Source organism: Spodoptera frugiperda, chromosome 23 (genome assembly GCF_023101765.2).
Source record: "Spodoptera frugiperda isolate SF20-4 chromosome 23, AGI-APGP_CSIRO_Sfru_2.0, whole genome shotgun sequence".
Taxonomy (NCBI): Eukaryota; Metazoa; Arthropoda; class Insecta; order Lepidoptera; family Noctuidae; genus Spodoptera; species Spodoptera frugiperda.
The window spans coordinates 12,562,906-12,580,992 of NC_064234.1; the positions used below are offsets into that span (position 1 = coordinate 12,562,906).

Below are 18,087 nucleotides of genomic sequence, written 5' to 3' on the forward strand. Positions count from 1 at the left end.
ATATATTTTTTTCAAATAAACTATATTTAACGCGATATTGTTACTTTAGGCAGAAAACATACAACTGCTTTTATGGACCTACAGCTAGTTTTCTATGGTATTGATTTGCTTAACTTATTTGCACCTACAAGCATAAGTATTTCGAAAGGCTCTACCTAAAATTATTCTATTACAAATTCATTCGATGTTTTTAGACATAATACTGACTGTAGATATCACTGAAAACATATCGTGGGTATCGAAAAAACGTATATTTTTACGAGAGAGTCATAATATCATCTCGTAAAAACTAAAAGGATTTAATTTACATAAACAACACCACGATATCGAAGCAATGGGTGATCCATTTTCCAATAATATTCGTACATTTGTTCCGTAATCTAGAAACATAAACTCATTTCGAACACATTACATAACCGTGAATTCTCTCAGTACATGAATATCGGATTCACTGATACAGTGCAATCGACACACTGGTTCGATGGAACCAACTATTTACACAGGCTCTCGCAAATGATCTCTGATTAATATTAGCTCACGTAGGCGTTTTTATTAACCAGTCATAAGTCAAGGACGAGTAACAAATAACTGCTGTATTACGTAAATATGTATTGGCTAAAGTTATAAATAATTACTTAGTTACGTGCTTAATGACACTTAGCTTAGATAAAGTGAATGTAATTTATCTACTTACTTACTTAATTACAATCATTTACAAGATTCGTATAAACATTGTGGTAAATGTTACACAAAGCATGATAATAATATATCTATTATCCGTGTCGTAAATAAAATAGTTGAAAAATTAATTAACGGGGTGAATAGATACAGTAACGGGCTGACTAAATGTAGAGAAAAAATCCTAACGTCAATCCACCCCTCGATTTCTATTCACCCCGTATTACCCGGTATATCATTTCACATAATTATTTATGTATCTTGGAACTTAACAGTAACACACGTAAGCAACAATTTTAAGTTCTCATAAACACTAAAATAAGTTGTAAATATTTAACAAACAGTAAAAATATTAATATGATATTACCTATTGTCTCATGTAAACTACGTTACAACAACTAAAATCCACATTCCACAAAATTCAGTACCTATTTACATTTAAATATTGTTTTAAGCGTCGAGAAAGTTCTAAAATTAATGTACCTAATATGGCGTCTAGTTTAAAACGAAGTCATGTTATTTAGTAAAGGATTAATAAGTAGTTACGTTGGTTTAATTCAATATCATTTAATTGGGACGCGCTCTACAGTTTGGACATCGTTAATTATAACTTGGGCTGTGTGACTCCCTTAATGATGTGTGCAAGTTAGAGGAAAAAGCGAACTACTGCTCCGATAGTGCCCGAACGTATTTTCTTTCTGTATAGTAATAAAATTTGGAAAAATGGGGTTAAAGTGTAATGTGTATATTGTAGATACTGTAAAACTATGCCTTTATACATGTAATATGCAGTTTTATACGAAAAGTAATTAGAATGTTTTATCATTAAATGGAAAATAATGTGAAATTCACAATCCTTTGCAAATTATGTTTAAATGTGTGTTCTAAAAATAGTTCTATCATGTATGAAAAGACTAATGACTGTTGATGAAGCGAAAGAGGTGTGTAAGAATAATCGCAATTGGCGTTCCGTCGTCTCTGCCTACAACATGGGAGAGAGGCGTGAGGTTATGTATGTATGTACGGTTCTATCACACGCTCTTTTTAATCCTGGTTCGAACACTAAGACGTTTCGTAGAAAATTATTGTAAGATAAATCAAAAGTTCTAGCCATCTCGGTATTATTTCCTTTAACTTGTACCGCTGCAAGCCACCTCTGACGCTTTGGTAATTAGGAGGGCCAGTGAATTCGTAAAATTGTAATTAGCAAGTAGAGCTGTAACGTGCCTGCTTTGTGTAACACAGCACCTAAGTTTAGCCGACTGTTTGTTACTATTCTCTTAAATAAATCATTTTTAATGTCTCAGTATATTGTGATTTTAAAGTACAGTTCAGAAATAGCTCTTTGCTTAAAAGTGGGAGAATGTCGTCTAAGTATATTCTTTATCCAACAGTTAATTAGTTATCTCACCCAAAACTTTTCCAAAATTCATCCATCATTCAGCTCGTGAAGGTTAATTGGACTATGGACTTCTTCCACGTGTTCATAGTTGTTCCAAACTTCACTTATGTGTTCATACTTTTTTGATTCCATATTCACAGCAAAACGAAATAAAAATACAAGACATATATAATATGCAACGTCACACCTTTTTTCCTGAAGGCCACATAACGGCCCGTAAAAATACAACACAACATAAATATATGTACTTTAAATTCAACATCATAAGTCGGCCCATATTGCAACCCTTACCTGACTATAAGACATCGACACACTGTTGCACATCGATATCCTTGCGCCGATGCATGTGTTATCGGAGATTCATGTAACAACGTGCATACACCGCCTATCTAGGGTCTAGTGTAACCTTTGAATATATTGAGTGCATCGGACTTGCATTCCATTTCATATCTAGGCTATGCCATACATTGCATGCAAATGGTAAGATTTATTAATAGTATACATAGTTTGTATTATCGGGATTGTCTATGGAAAATAAACCTGATTATTTGTTTTAAACTAATCTAATTAAATTAATAGTATATCCATTCACAAGAATAAAATATTTTGCAAAATATAATGGTGCGTCATTATTCATTGAATATTAAAATGTTACTAATATTGTAAAAGTACACATGTCTTATAACATTTCAGTGCACTTCTGATACCTATTTTCTATCTATTAAATTCCATAATTTTGCCTTCATAATTAAAAAACCAATACATTTTCAAATCACATCACATGCAACCCCAAAATCACTGACCCGAAAACTAACTAGCACGTTCTTTGAACACGAAAACATCCCGAACATCATAATTCGGCGAGATGGAGACGAAACGAAATTCGTCACAAAAATGTTGTAGCCAACATGGCAACGTATGGAAATTCCGCCGTGGCACCGTAACCAAATCTCGGTACGTCACAGCGACCCCGACCAAATCCGATTGGTCCTGCGAACCGTGCTCTGAATTTCGCCACGACCCGAATAGTTGGCCCCAGTTACGAAGTAAATAGTTTAAATAGTAACTTTATACGGTTCCAGTTAAATATGTAGTTTACTGAAGAGTTCGCTGCTCCGGTCAATTTAGACCTGAAAACAGTAATGACAGAACAAAAATTCCGACAGAGCTGAATTTTGGTACAGACCTTTATTTTACTATAAAGATTAAAAATTTAAAAGTCCCCATCGATCCCATATGTGCTTCAAAAGTTATTCGAGGTCAAAGGTCAACATTTTAGGTATTTTGAGATTTTCTCAAAAACCGTAAGTTTTTTCAAAAAAATACCTCAGACCAAATTTGTAGATCTCAAAATTCTCTACAAAATGGTCCTTATAAGTTTTTCTATAAGTATTACCGTTTCTAAGATAGATTCGTGTCCCACACACATTTTTCCACTTTGGAAGCGTCTAACTTTCAAACGATTGATTTTGACAAAAAGTGGTTTTAGAAACCTTAATGTCTTTTTTAAAGACCTATCCATAGACACCCATCACGGATATGTAAGCTGAAAAAAAATTTTTTTTGAATCAGTTCCATGTATGGAGTGCCCCCCTTTACTTTTTAAATTTATAAATTTTTATTCAAAATTCGAATAGCGGTTACCGAAATACACCATCTTACAAAGTTTCAACTATGTAGGCCCAACAGTTTCGGAAATAAATGTCTGTCCGTCCGTCCGTCCGTCCGTCCGCGATGTCACAGCCTGTTGGGCCACGAAACTGTTGGGCCTACATAGTTGAAACTTTGTAAGATGGTGTATTTCGGTAACCGCTATTCGAATTTTGAATAAAAATTTATAAATTTAAAAAGTAAAGGGGCCCCCTTTACTTTTTAAATTTAAAACTCCATACATGGAACTGATTCAAAAAAAATTTTTTTTCAGCTTACATATCCGTGATGGGTGTCTATGGATAGGTCTTTAAAAAAGACATTAAGGTTTCTAAAACCACTTTTTGTCAAAATCAATCGTTTGAAAGTTAGACGCTTCCAAAGTGGAAAAATGTGTGTGGGGACACACGAATCTATCTTAGAAACGGTAATACTTATAGAAAAACTTATAAGGACCATTTTGTAGAGAATTTTGAGATCTACAAATTTGGTCTGAGGTATTTTTTTGAAAAACTTACGGTTTTTGAGAAAATCTCAAAATACCTAAAATGTTGACCTTTGACCTCGAATAACTTTTGAAGCACATATGGGATCGATGGGGACTTTTAAATTTTTAATCTTTATAGTAAAATAAAGGTCTGTACCAAAATTCAGCTCTGTCGGAATTTTTGATATTTCAATATCGTATAATGACCGGACTAGTTATTGAATTTGAAATGGGATTAGTGGGAATTTCATTTATAGTTAAAGTAATTTTGATATTGAAGTGCCTACTTATTCTAAAAATAGACCTAAACTTCAGTTCACACATAAATCTGTCTATTAAATTCATCATTTTAACGTTCATAACAATTGAGAATACAATTAATATTGGCCAATCGAACAAAATCCACAATTCTCTCCTTATAAAAGATTATTGTATAATACTTATCATTCCATCAAAAGAAAAAGTTTGGAACAAGACCGCTACCGTCGTAAAAATTCATCTACAATTTGAAATCGGTTTGGAACCTACAATTATAAAGGAACAAAGTACTTAATAGGAGTTTTTGTCATGAATAAATTTCGTATAAAGTTTTTAATAATATTTTTATCCAATCGTACCTTGCCGGCGATGAATTCGCCGATCCTATTGGCTGACGATTTGTGCCAAACTCAATCCTGCCGGAATCTAGTTACCGCCGCAACTCGCTTCAAAGTCGCTTCTAATTCGTTCATTTGCATCCTTTGGAACTGAAGTGATTTATTTATTGGTGAATTTCGGATGTATTTCCGGAGATACATAATGTTCTCAGTTGCGATTATAGTTGAAGTTGTCGTGAACTGTTAAAACATTATAAAGCCACTTAATTTTTCAATGTTTGTGTTAATTTTGTAATACATAATTTCTTATCTCGTTACACAAGTGTTAAAAAATATTTTGGATTATATGTACTAGGATCTAAGCGGTTTTCAAATACTTGCGTCTATGAAATTCACAGATTTTAGAGCCCGATACGAAACTGTGGTGACGGAACGTACGCATGTTAAGACGATAAAAAACAAAATCTTCTACAATGAATGATGACTATATATTAATAAAATAACATACCTCTATCTCACCAAAAAATACACTACACCAGTTCAAATACTTGGTTTAAAAACACTTGTAAACCAATCACACATTTCACAAACGAGACACAGACCAATAGTAGTACCCACGGGCCTCCAATTTGTGGCAGTTAGGTATTAGGTAATACGAATCGATTTCAACGCGAAATTAATACCGTTAATATCAGTAGAAGTTGTTCTAAGTCTAGAATTGATTCGATGCTAGTAAGTTTCGACTGTTCTGACTATGTTTGTGGAAGCCAAATGGGATAACTTTGGATACGTTTTATTCGAATCGCTTTGTGAATTGATGTGTAAAAGCCTTTGGTATTTGGATTTAAAACGTATTTGTTGATGCAATAAGTACTTGTGGAGGGTTCGTGTTTAGTGGATTACGGATTGTTGTTACATTTTTGTGATTAATGGTAAATAATTGCTTTCTACAAACTATTCAGTTTAGCATTATTGTATTTTAAATAGTTGTACCTACTATACTCGACTTTGTAACAGTTAAACTTGGATAATTTACGACATTTGGTTGAAGCCCAAATATTTTTTGTTAAATCATACTTAAGGTCGCAAAATCTTTGACTACACATAACGTTTTGTGACTATGATACTGAAGAATCGTAAAAACCTTCGAAAACATATGCATTTCGTATTTGTCTGCTTACTTAAAATCATCTTCTCTAATTCCAGGTGTGTTCAAACCTGAACCAATGTGTCTGCAACCGCGGCTGGACAGGCCCAGACTGCTCGCACCACGACGAACTCCCCCCTTCCCCCACTCCCTACTATGTTCCAGACAACAGCACGAAGGCAGCCTACAATATGACCAAGAAGGAAACACCGTATGGTGAGTCGAAACCAGTAATATAAGCCTAGAATAAGATACTAATATTAAAATAAACTATATTTGACAAAATTATAATGAAAATCTGATATTTAATATAAAAGTTGTAATATTTTAATGAATTCGGAAATTAACTTTCAGATTTTTATAATAACTTTTACTTAGTTTGTAAGCAAAATTCAACCTATTGTATTATTTGGCCCTTCTTCAGTTTTTTTCTGATATTATTTGTGTATCTATGTATTTATATACTGACTGTCTTTTTTCAGTTTTTGGGGGTTCTCTTGTAATGTTGCCACCTCGTTGATTGCGGATAAAATGGATTTAATTATCTGCAAAAAACAAACTGGTCGATGAATAATAAATCTATTTTCTGAAATCGAATGGTATCAAATATAATCTCTTGTAGTAAAAAAAAAATATGTTTGTTTATTCTCGATACAAACGCGTTACGAACAAACTTCGTCAATATCTTTAACTTTTAACAAAATAATAAAAAGAAAAATCTTGTTCAAATCCATAAAACCGAAAGGAAAAATAAATTCGTTCAAGATAATAATGGATTCAGGTGGAGCTAACTTATAAACCTTTCTTATATTTACGTATTCCTACAAATCCGTCTTCTTCCAACCCTTTCCCTTTATTCCCACAAACTGTTACTTCTTCTAACACTTGTATAATTTTACTATAATTCATGTTTATGTTTTCAGGTGTTTTTGTACTGTATCTATTAATATTCCCCCTACTTTATACCTACTGTAATTGGCCAAACATCCGAGCACTGCTTTCAAAATTACGCTGAGAGGCGTTGCCATCGACATCATCGCGTATTGCAATTTGGAAGTAACAAATACCAGTAAATTAAACATTTAGACAAGCCCAAGTCTAAGGTAAGATGATGACGTAACGTAAACTCCAGTACATTAAGTAATGGTACATAAAACATGGCCATGTATCTGCGACCCGCGGCAGTGGTAGCACACGCACCACGCAGTCATCACCTTACGGTAGACGGGCCCGGCACGGGTGAGCCGCTGCACGGAGCATTGCTCGGAGGGCGCGACGCGGCGGGCGGCGCCGGCGCACTAACGCGCGGGACCCCTCTCTTGCAGGTGAGCACGAGGGGAATAAGATGAGCACCATGAACATGGTGATATTGTTGCTCGCGGTCGTGCTGTCCGTGTTCGTGGGGTTCGCCTGGATGGCGTACTGCTTCAGGTAACGACCGGTAACTCGGTGTTGTCGCACTGTGTGTGTCGCTCGTGCCTGTCGTGTCGTGTATTGTCGTGTCGTGTATGCCGACCGCGAGCCCGCGCGGCGCCGGCGCCGGCCGCCCGCTTCGCTGACGTCACACCCCGTGACGTCACCGATTGCGCCGGCCGTCACTCACTCCCTTCTGTTTGGGCGCAGAGAACTACCACGGCTCGAACACGGTTTTCCTCGTGGCGGTGCTCATGTCTGTGGTAGGGGGGGTATTCATAGTATTTGCCCTGAGCGCTCTCTGCTACAGGTCAGTCGTAGTACACAAAAACTTCTCCCTGTGCCTAAGGTTAGTGAGCAGAAAACAGACCAAAGGTAGTCTTTAAGAAGAAATTTAAATCGTCACCTTCGTATACTTGTATGTTTATTTTAGACGTTAGCGTTGGTGTTTCTGTTCGTTTTTACGTCGGCGATTGGTTTTCATTTACTTTATTATTTTTCCTTTTGGACATACGTTCTTTATGTCGTTTACTTTGTGGTCGTAGAGTTAGAGTTGGCGGGTGGCGCGTCGGCCTGGCTGGCGCGCCACAACTGCATTTGATCTGTGGTTCTGTGTCCGCGAGCGGCCGGGCCGCGCGGCCAGCCGCCTCGCCGTCCGACCGCCTCGCTGCATGCCGACAAGGCTTTCCTCGTTGTACTCGAGACACCTCGACTCAAACCCTTAAGATTCTGGGCTCTTGGATGTATGCATTGGCTTATGTGAACTGTGACTCGTTTTCGTTTCCTTTCTTGGTCGGAGGCCGCGTCGCCGGGCGCCGTACCGCGGCCCGGCGGCGCGTCGCGTCTATATCTTCCGATGTTCAATAATGTTGCGCGCGAGTTACAGATCGGAGACCGCTCCGCACGGTACGTGGTGTTGTGCCACGCCGAGGTATGTACAGTACAGTTACTATGAAACCGGAGAAGATATAGATCGCTCGACTCTAACGTCACCAATCACTTACCACTTACCACTAAATTCTATTAACTTTTGCACGAGAAGCGAATGTGCGATGCACGGATTCTTCTTTCAAGCAGCTGTCTATCTAGTTAGCAACGCCTAATGTTACATTTAAGACAAGGATCCTTCCAGCAAACCATGCTTACCTTTTGCTTCCTAAGCGGAAATTTAATAATAATTTAACTAAAACGCATATACATGTATGTACCCTGGCTGTCCCTCGCTTTACTTTACTGGAAGGAGCCTCCACACTTTAAGCTAAGATCGATCTCTTGATATTAATTTCCATTTAACATCAATTCCCATGAGGAATGAAACGAAAAGTTGATTCTAAAGTCCAATTCAAAAATTATAAAAAAGTATTTGATCTTGTAATATCCAAAAGCGCCAGTCTTTGCTGTCAAATTAATTTTGAAATACTTTTTGAGGAATAAACGGTGACCTTGCTGTGTATTCGAGTATTTGTGATTCCGAATGTAACCTAACTTGACTCTATTGCTTAGAAACATAACAAACCTAATCTAAACTATCATAATCTTTAACTCGTCCAAGATTGTGGATACCAATAAAATGGTTGAATATCATCTTCTATTCCTCGTTTCGAGACCCTCGGGGACGTCAGCTCCTGTTGCCGTCGCCGACCTCCGATTTCGTAAACTTTATCGATTGATCTGAGTGTGCGTTCCCCACGCCACGCCTGCCTCAGGAAAAAGAGTACGTCACGCAAATACGACCCGCCTTACGTCAAGAAGCCGATTGCGAAGAGCTTCGCAGCCGGCTCCACCACCTCTAACAACTCCCAAGAAGACATTTCTCTGGACGGAGGGAAGATGCACTCCTTCAACAATACGTTCAGGTGAGCCAGCGGAGTTTAAGACGTTTGGACTTAACTTACAGGTGCCATTCACATCTTACGTTTTAAACTTGTAATTGACACTGCAAGTAAATGAATGTCACCTATAAGTTTAAAGCCAAACGTCTTTGTTAAATTAAGTTTCCCTGCAATTCTTGGTGTCTATAATCTAAAATAATAATTAATCCTGCAAGGCGTACTTTGAATAAAACACGATTTTTGTTTTCTCTCTAAACTAAAAAAAACTAAAAGTGATTGTTATAAATAAACTCTTTACTTTACCCCGTACTACGTAGCTACCCATTTCTAAAACAGTGCAAAACTTTTTACTTATACCATAGATCCTGGCATGTTTCTTGTTATACACACTAAATGGGTACCTACGCTAAATGTATCCTCAAATTAAAATTTTCTTTCCTCTTTTTAACGGAACTCATCTACCCAAAGAAATCTTTTAAGGTATGTCGAAAGCTTTGCGTGGATTGGACTGCGCACCGCTGTTTATTTCCGCTCACACGATTTTCGCTTTTATTACACTGAGCTTAAGTCCCAGTACGCTTTGGACTAGAACAGGTCTTTGAGCAAACTGCAATTTTTATTTGTGTGTTCACAACATGATAGAGCACTCACAAAAGACACGCTTTTTCTTTATACATTTTGGTTGATAGAAATAAAAGAGTTTAGTCCATACTTAGACACACTTTGCACCTCAAGTTCTTCTATCGTACGAAAGCAGCCAGATTTTGAGACATTTATAATTTATGTGAATAATATTAGCTTTATATTTACAAAAGCAGAATCACATGAAACAATAAGTACATGCTTTTTGGGTAACTGAAATCATTGTTGATATTATTCGCGTTGACATCACTAATGAGTTCGTCTTTCTAATCATAAACTAAACGAAGTTGTAGGAAAATTTCTAAAAGCAATTTGTATGTACAGTCGGGGAGACTCCCAGCGCGTGATCTTCAGACATGGCAACCACATGTCAGGCTCTGGCAGTACCAGTAGATATCCGTAAGTGCATTTTATATCAACAAGGAAATATGAATCCTATCTATAATACCGTTAGAATTATAATTGTCCGACCTTCTCAGATTTCCAGGCAAACGCACGAATCAGTAGACGTGTAAGTCAGTGTAATAAAAGTGAAATTGCATGGAAACCTCAGAAATACATTCGAATCATTCTTTAGCGATATTTGTGATTGATAATAGTTACTGGTTGCATCACTTTGCTAATGTTTTAATTTTCTTCTATTGCAGAGATCACAAACAAATGAAAAGAGTACATTCTGGCAGTGAAGACGAGCCGACTCATTCCGGTAAGTAATGTTCAACTTGACACAATATTCTAATGAGTAAACTAAAATTAATAAAAAATCTAAGTTAATTACTGTAAGTTATATTCCCTTAAACATTTCCAGGTGAAGAAGACATTGCATTTATCGACGTAGCACAGAACTCTATGGCAAAACTTCCAGAGAAGGGGATCCTGAAGAAGCATGGATACGGCGCAGTGGACGGCAAGGACAAGTGGGGAGATGACTCGCAGTCTGAGCAACTGGAAGCTGGCTCGCAGTCTGATGGACAGGAGCCGGCTGGAGCCGTCGCTGACATGGAGTATAAGTTTAAGGTGAGGAAGAATTGTTTAATGATATACAGCTACCTTGACTAATAGGGTGATGACAGGGTAGGGACAAATAATAAGTCTATTTATTTATTTATTTATTTATTTTAAACTTCATCACAAATACAGTGAATGGCGGACTTAATGCCTTAAGGCATTCTCTAACAGTCAACCATAGGGTAGTGCAGAGAAATGAACGGATTGATGCTAAGTCATAACACAAGCACAAAAGAATAAATATATGAATACAATATATCTTATACATACATAATATATATATGAAGATACATATTATATACTTACCTATATACATATATACACATAAACATATACATATAATACAATATATATCCACTGTTAAACGACTACATATATAACATAAATAGTGAAAATAGCTATATGGAGAAATAAGTATCCTCAATTGTTTTGATTCTGCCAATCCTTAGTTATATGCTCGCGGACTTTAAATTTGGTCCGTCGTCTCGGTATTTAGTCTGTCAGTTAAATAAGCAAAAAATAATAGTCACCTATTTTGAAAACTCCCGGTTATTACTCACACATATTTATTTTGAATATGTCCTTACTAAGTTTTATTCACACTACATTTTCAGGACCTTAATGGATACCACGAAAACATAATCGTAGCATTAAAGACTGCGGCGGCCCAACGTGCTGCGGGTGCAGGCGGCATCGCGGTCGGCTCTGGCGACCTGCGAGCCTTGCAAGAATATGAGTACAATAAGCGAGAGCGAGCGCCCTCTGCTGAGAAAATCCACGAAACTGAACTTCGCCGCCAACGCAACGATGACGAGGAAGATGAGCCTCCACAATGTGGACCCATCCGCATCCGCAACCTTGAGGATCTCATCCGACAACTCGAGCACCATTCCAGCAGACACATGAGCCCATCTGGCTCCGAAGACATCAGGATGTCGGAGACGGAAGCCGATAGACACTATAGAATTGAACCCGGAGATATAGCAGCTGCGTACGTAATTTGTTCTTACTAAATAGAATAAAAAAATAAGTATATAAAAAATATTTTGGACTTTTTAGGCACAAAATCATTGAGAAATTCAAGTCTTACTGATACCTTACTCCATGGTTTGAAACCATGGGAGTTGATACATCATATTACTTACTGAACACTTGCAAGCCAGATGCTGTAATTCGTTTTCTGAATCATGTTTAAATACTTGCATAATATTATATATTGTGTTAGACAATAGTAAAGTCATGGTTTTATTTGGTTATAGTAGATGTCGCGGTCGTATCGGAGGCGGCGAGGAGGAGTCTCGGTTCGGCTACCCTCGGTTCCGCGGCAGCGGGCGGCACCACGGGCCGCTGTTTGGCGGCGCGGCGGCCGGCGCCGGCGCGGCGCTGCCCCCGCACGCGGGGCACGCGATGCCCGCGCCGCACGTGCCGCACGCGCCGCACGCGCCGCACGCCCCGCACGTCCCGCACGCCGCGCACTCCCCGCACGCCGCGCACGCCGGCCTGGCGGGCCACGCGCGCCCGCCGCCCGACGACGACGCGCTCTATGAGACCGCCGACGCCGAAAGACTTCGGGATGCCCCCGACAGTGAGAGGTGAGCATCACTTCTCGTTCTAATCGACTCCAGTCGATAATTCGCACCCCATTGGCACTCAAATCTGAACACTACATTTCCAAAATTAATTAAACTAATTTCGATATGATTTTATTTAATGTGGAAATGGTTTTTGCAATAAAATCGGATTTTTCTTGATTTCAACAAAACACTGAATTTTAGGCATTTTTCCGCAGCAGAATAATGTTGAAGTTAACAGCTTATCCACGTTTTTATTTGGCGAGATAACTTTTAAGTGATTAGTAAACAACTCCTGTCGAGTTGTATTATCACACGATTGTATTATGTTATAAAAATATAAAACTAGTTCTAAAAACATGAAAAGACAAAACATAATTGTCAAAGCACAAGCCGCGTGACCGACCTAAAATGCTTTAAATTCAGTGTGTAGTATTTTCGAAAATTAAGATTTTGAATTTTTCATCTTAAAAATCATTTCCATGAGATAATTTTGTTTAACTACACGAACACGCACACAGCGGCCCAGCGGGCCCCGCGGGACGCGCCGAGCGCCCTCGGGGCCCGCGGGGGCCGCGGCGCCTCGACTCTCCGTTCCTCTTCTCTATCATTTTCTAGTGATGAATTTATTCAAGCTCAACAACAGTTAGCCCGGTGGGCGAGTGAGGAGGCGGTGCCGGCGGCGCGCGGGTACCTGGCGTCGCCCGCCAGCTCGGCCAGCCCGGCGCCGGCGCCCGCCGCCGCCTTCCCCGAGTACACGCACTGACCCCGCCGGCGCGCGCGCGACGCGCTCGAGGCGCACGAGTCGCGACCCCACACGTCCTAGGCTACTAGATATCGATGTATCCAGCTCTGTCTGCACTGTTAGGGTAAGCACGTCGACTAGTTTAACCGTTAGTAAGAAACACGATAATTCTCTTCACGCGTAGTTAATCTAATAAAGGTATAGTGATCGGACGTAGGGCCGGCGTCGGCCGCGGCCGGCGCGCCGCCGCTTGTGAATACGTAGTTATCGTTAGCGAATCAGTGACTTGTAAATATTATTGACCTATGACGTACATATTAATTGCACATAAACGATATGACTGAACTTGTAACGTACTCTTAATAAACGATTTAGAGTAACCGTCGAATGTAAGTCTCGATTGGAAGTGTTTGCCTGCCGCGCCGCCGGAGGGTGATATATCTGTTACGTTGTCGTGTCTCATATGTTATATTCGTTCATCTGATCAATACGCTTTATATCTATATATCTGTTTGAGTGCCGCCACCCTGGCGGTGGTGCGGCAGATTGTATGTCTAAAGTAACTCTAAGTAAGTCAGTGTATGAACGTAGCATTAAGTGTAACTGTGCGGTGCCGAGGTCCCCCGACACGTCGAGCTCGAGTTCGTTTCACTTCCGACAGACGAAGCTCAAGTAGCTTGCAAATTAGATAGGCGATTAACAAATTGAGCTAATTCTTAAGCGAAGCTTTAATGTAACACGATGTTAGCGGGAGAGGCGAAGGCAGAGCTCGGCGTCGCGTCACGACGTCATCGTTTGCCCTAGATATCGTTTGGTTGTTAAGTTGTCCGAGTCCGTCTCATCGCGTCACTGTCAGGAGGTGGGCGACACGCAACCGTCCCCGGAGAGTCAACAACTATCGCTTCATACTGTTATCACCTCTCCGATATACGCCCAACTTCGTGTTCTACGTTACGATTACGATCTCGACACGATCTAGACTTGAAGGAACACCAAAGAGGTCCCAGCGCACATCTCGTATCATATTGTCCTATGTGTTGTTCGTTGTGTTCGCGTCGTCATCACTTAGTTCCGTAGACAGTTCAGCTCTCGATCTCGTCTCACCGTGCACTAATAAAGAAATAATTTAATTAGCCCTTAACGTACACATATTCTAAAACTTAATTAAATGTGAATAAAAGTTATTTCGATTTATCAGAATATCTATTATTATTATTATGTATTGACTTAAACGAATTTATGCCGATACAGATAGAGAATGTATGTTAATATGTTATAGTTTTCAAGTTTATTTTATTGTGACAATTTAGGAAGTTATCGTTTGATTCGCGTTTACGCTAGGCTAGGTGGCCCGGCCACGGAATATAAACACATTATGTAGTTAACTTACAGTTAAATTATTGAATAATGAAGTGGAGCGGCCGCGTATGGTTGCGTCACACTGGTACGATGTTCACTGGCGCTGTGAGGCTGCGCGCCCTGTTTTCGTAATTATTCTCCTAGATAATCGTTAAACCTTAAGTAAGTCTAAATAGGAACTATGAACACGTACAGGGTAGATGTTTTTGCAATACTCTGTGACTGGGTGTGGTACCGGGCGGCTGCAGTACGGCCCGCGCACCGCACCCAGTAGGCGTCGCGACTGCTGCGGCGGCCGGGGGCGCCATGCCTCGGCCTAACTCGTCAATTGCGACCGGCGACCGACGCCGCCATTGCTCACGGTAGTGCTCTGTTCTCGGTACGAATTTTCGTAACTAATGTATGGGACGTGGTGAGCGCGCTGTGCTGTGACGTCACACCTCCGGAGCTGCGCAATGTCAACTGTGGAACACTTGACCTTCCGTAGCGCTGTGTCGTGGAGCTACTGCATGTCCGTGTGTCCTACCGATACCGACCAGTCGGCACAGCACAGTGCCGCCGGCCAGCAGTAACCTTGTATGTATTGAACAGTTATATTTATCGTGTCACTGGATGTTGAATGTTTTGTACTTAATAAAGTGGATGCGCACAAGCAAAGAGGCTCAATAGAAGTGTCGTGTCCTCTATCGCGAAGTTGCGACGATTCGTAGGAACCGTTCACCACTACCGAACTACTGATTTAGAAATGTTAAAGTTAAGTGATATTATATAATATAAAAATACGAATTTTAAACGAAAAAAAAACGTTAAGACGTTGTAATTTTTCCGTTTGATTTTGTCCTTGTAAATATATTTGCTATATGATTTACTAAATGAATGTAACATATTATTAATGAAAAAATAGATGAACACAAATTTTAAACGTTGTTTTATTTACTGTATTTTATTTTACACTGTTTATTTTATCCCAATGATACCTTACAGTATGCTATAATTTCTATATTTAAAATAACATAATTATGAAACTGCAGCCATTAGACAGACATCAGTACTATAAATAGATGTATGTACTTAATAGAGATGTAATGTCAGATTTATAAAATATCAATATTACTTACAGAATACATAATAATATAACCGAGCAATCACAACACAGGGTCCTAGTCCTAAGGGTCCTTTATGTTTTGTGATAATCACAAATGCAACAGTCAAGCATGAAGCCCCGGATTCGAACTCTGGGTCTGGCAAAATATCGCCGCTAAATAGTTTGTCTCCTTCGAACAAAGAATAATAATAACTCTTATGATTTGCTTAAATAAAACATCAATAATATTGCTTATATATCTTTAATAGTAAAACTAATAGTTAATTAATCAAAAATATAAATTATGATAGCATATGGAAGAATATAGAACCGAACAAAGTATGGAAAATGAACTAAATGGAAATATTAGTATCAGTACTCTCACTCCTACGCCTAATCAGAAACCTGGCAAAATCATCTTTCTGTGCGTCGAACGTGGCGATCTTCTCGCACTGGGCGGCCGTGGCAGCTTGCTGGATCTGATCACCAAACGCCTTTACATCATCCCTCTTCTGTTCCACCAAAAACTTCCTCGACTCCATCAGAACCACTGCATCATCGCGCGCCATCGACCACACGCTGGGCTTCACACGAGGCAACATGTTATGGCCCACGAACACACCGTGAAACAAACCCTGAAACTGCGGCTTATGAGGATAATGTTCCAGCGCAGACAGGGACAAGAAGTGAACCTTCCCGTAATCTACATTGATGTAAGTATCGCGATCCTCACGCAAGAGCAAAGGTGCCTCGGGGCCACACTCAGATATCTTAGCATCTATCTGAGCTAGCACTACCATTCCCAAGTTCTTTTCCGTCTCTAAGTTCAGTGCAGCAGCGTCAAAGTCTTGACGGTTCTCTATCTCGTAAAGCATTCTCATTACATTTCTCTCTGCAATGTCCGTCGCACGTTTATAATTGACGCCATGGGAAGACTTCAACATATCGGCGTCCTCGCAGTTCAGTCCATAGCCTATGTAGGGTGACGTCACAATGTCTCCTAGGTAGCCCCTATGGAGATATCTATCACCGCACTTATACACACCAGCAGCGAGGCTCACGTTCGGCCGACATACTTCTGTCTCGAGCCACGTGAAGGCCACGCCATGCTCACGAAAATGTTTATATTCCGGATAACAAATCTGGCCTCCAATCTCCTTCAATCTCATGTGATAGTCCCAGTCATAAACACCCATTCTAGTATCGTACCTGATACCGAGACTGTGTCTCAGGCGATGCTCCCAAAGCTCACAGGCGTTGAACTGGTTAGTGTTGCCCGTAGTCCAGAAGTTCATTAAATTCTCCATATAATCACGTTCACGGTACTTCATCTGCTCAATAGAGACGCAGGGCAGAAGACAGTTCATGTACTCAGGGTTAGTAACCATGCCGACTAGTTGTCGAGCTTTAGCGGTCAGATACCTCGACGTAGAGGGTCGCAGCAGCAAGTTGCCGTAAACTTCTAGGTATCGACGTGTTTTTTCCAATAGGCCACATCGTGTCGTCTTCTCCAGTGCCAGCGACGTGAGCAGCAGTTGTCTCGCCACCAGCTCCGGGCATCCGTCGACCACGAACAGATTCATGTAGCGCCTGGTGTGTCGGTAAGCTTGAGCCAATGTTTTAAGAAGATGCCTTCCATCGCAGCCTCCGATGACAAGGAAGTTGAGTTCGTAAGCGTTCTTGTCGCCATATTTCAGGTACTCTTCTTGCAAATCGATAGCAGGACTGATGCCCCAGAACATTTTGTATTATCACCTCGGCTGACAGTTACCGAATGAAAGTCATTGTCATGGCGACGTTCAATGAAGCGTGTTTATTTAGCGAACGGGGCGTTACTATGGTTACGATCTATTTATGCACTCGTAGCCTCCGGGTTGGTAGGCGCTTGAGCGAGCCGCCGCCACACAAAGGATGCATGTAATAGATTATATCGCTAATTAATAATATCGTGAAGGTTCTCGATAGCCGCTCGAGTGGCACTAAGTTGAAATATCGATTCATACGGAATGGGTACCATGCTCGTGTCGGTCAGTATACTATTTTTATATAATTAAATATAAGAGACAAACAAGAAAATAACAATAACCTATAACAACGTGAAGCGATTTTCGACGAGTTTTGGTTCACGAAAATTAATCAAAAATGGTTAGTTGTTACCTAGTTTGTTTAGGTCATTTAGTAATTAGAATTGTTCCCCCTTCCTGACAACAGATCGATCTGTTATTTGGTAGGGACACACTCAATCTCAATAATGATCATACTAAATTATCTGTATTTTCTACAACTCCTACTACTATAGATATCAAAAGAAAGGGCTTTGTCGATAGAATAGATTAAAACCTTTTCATATAATATATGTTTTTTATGTATTACTTATGTTCAGAGGGCTTAAGTACGGGTTTGTTTTACGTTTAAAGAAATCAAACGAGAAAGCGTTCGGCACTCTGATTGGTTGGTTTATTCACACCGGCCA

General features: G+C 39.8%; 2 protein-coding genes across 10 annotated transcripts in view; one reads left to right on the top strand and one right to left on the bottom strand.

The window, feature by feature from the left end:
* The window catches only part of LOC118266652 (disintegrin and metalloproteinase domain-containing protein 11), a 432,988-nt gene extending 417,536 nt beyond the window's left edge, over positions 1-15,452 (top strand). For 2 of the 9 annotated variants that reach the window (XM_050703302.1, XM_050703310.1), the window contains 9 exons: positions 6,020-6,176; positions 7,584-7,722; positions 9,080-9,229; positions 10,172-10,246; positions 10,495-10,553; positions 10,656-10,864; positions 11,470-11,846; positions 12,115-12,447; positions 13,045-15,452. In XM_050703302.1, coding sequence (XP_050559259.1) covers positions 6,020-6,176; positions 7,584-7,722; positions 9,080-9,229; positions 10,172-10,246; positions 10,495-10,553; positions 10,656-10,864; positions 11,470-11,846; positions 12,115-12,447; positions 13,045-13,192 — 1,647 coding nt within the window. In that variant the 3' untranslated portion in view covers positions 13,193-15,452. Of the gene's footprint in view, positions 1-6,019; positions 6,177-7,285; positions 7,392-7,583; positions 7,723-9,079; positions 9,230-10,171; positions 10,247-10,494; positions 10,554-10,655; positions 10,865-11,469; positions 11,847-12,114; positions 12,448-13,044 lie in introns of all 9 variants that reach the window. The other 7 variants (XM_050703305.1, XM_050703304.1, XM_050703306.1 and 4 more) reach the window with 7 other exon arrangements.
* A 408-nt stretch (positions 15,453-15,860) lies between these two features.
* On the bottom strand, positions 15,861-17,592 carry LOC118267281 (dynein axonemal assembly factor 3 homolog). The gene has a single exon (XM_035581192.2). It carries the CDS (start codon positions 17,354-17,356, stop codon positions 15,968-15,970), a length of 1,389 nt encoding a protein of 462 aa, XP_035437085.2. The 5' UTR covers positions 17,357-17,592; the 3' UTR covers positions 15,861-15,967.
* Positions 17,593-18,087: the final 495 nt, after the last annotated feature.

Excerpts from the sequence above, each read along its gene's own strand:
- LOC118267281 (XM_035581192.2), bottom strand. The coding sequence starts at position 17,356 with ATGTTCTGGGGCATCAGTCCTGCTATCGATTTGCAAGAAGAGTACCTG.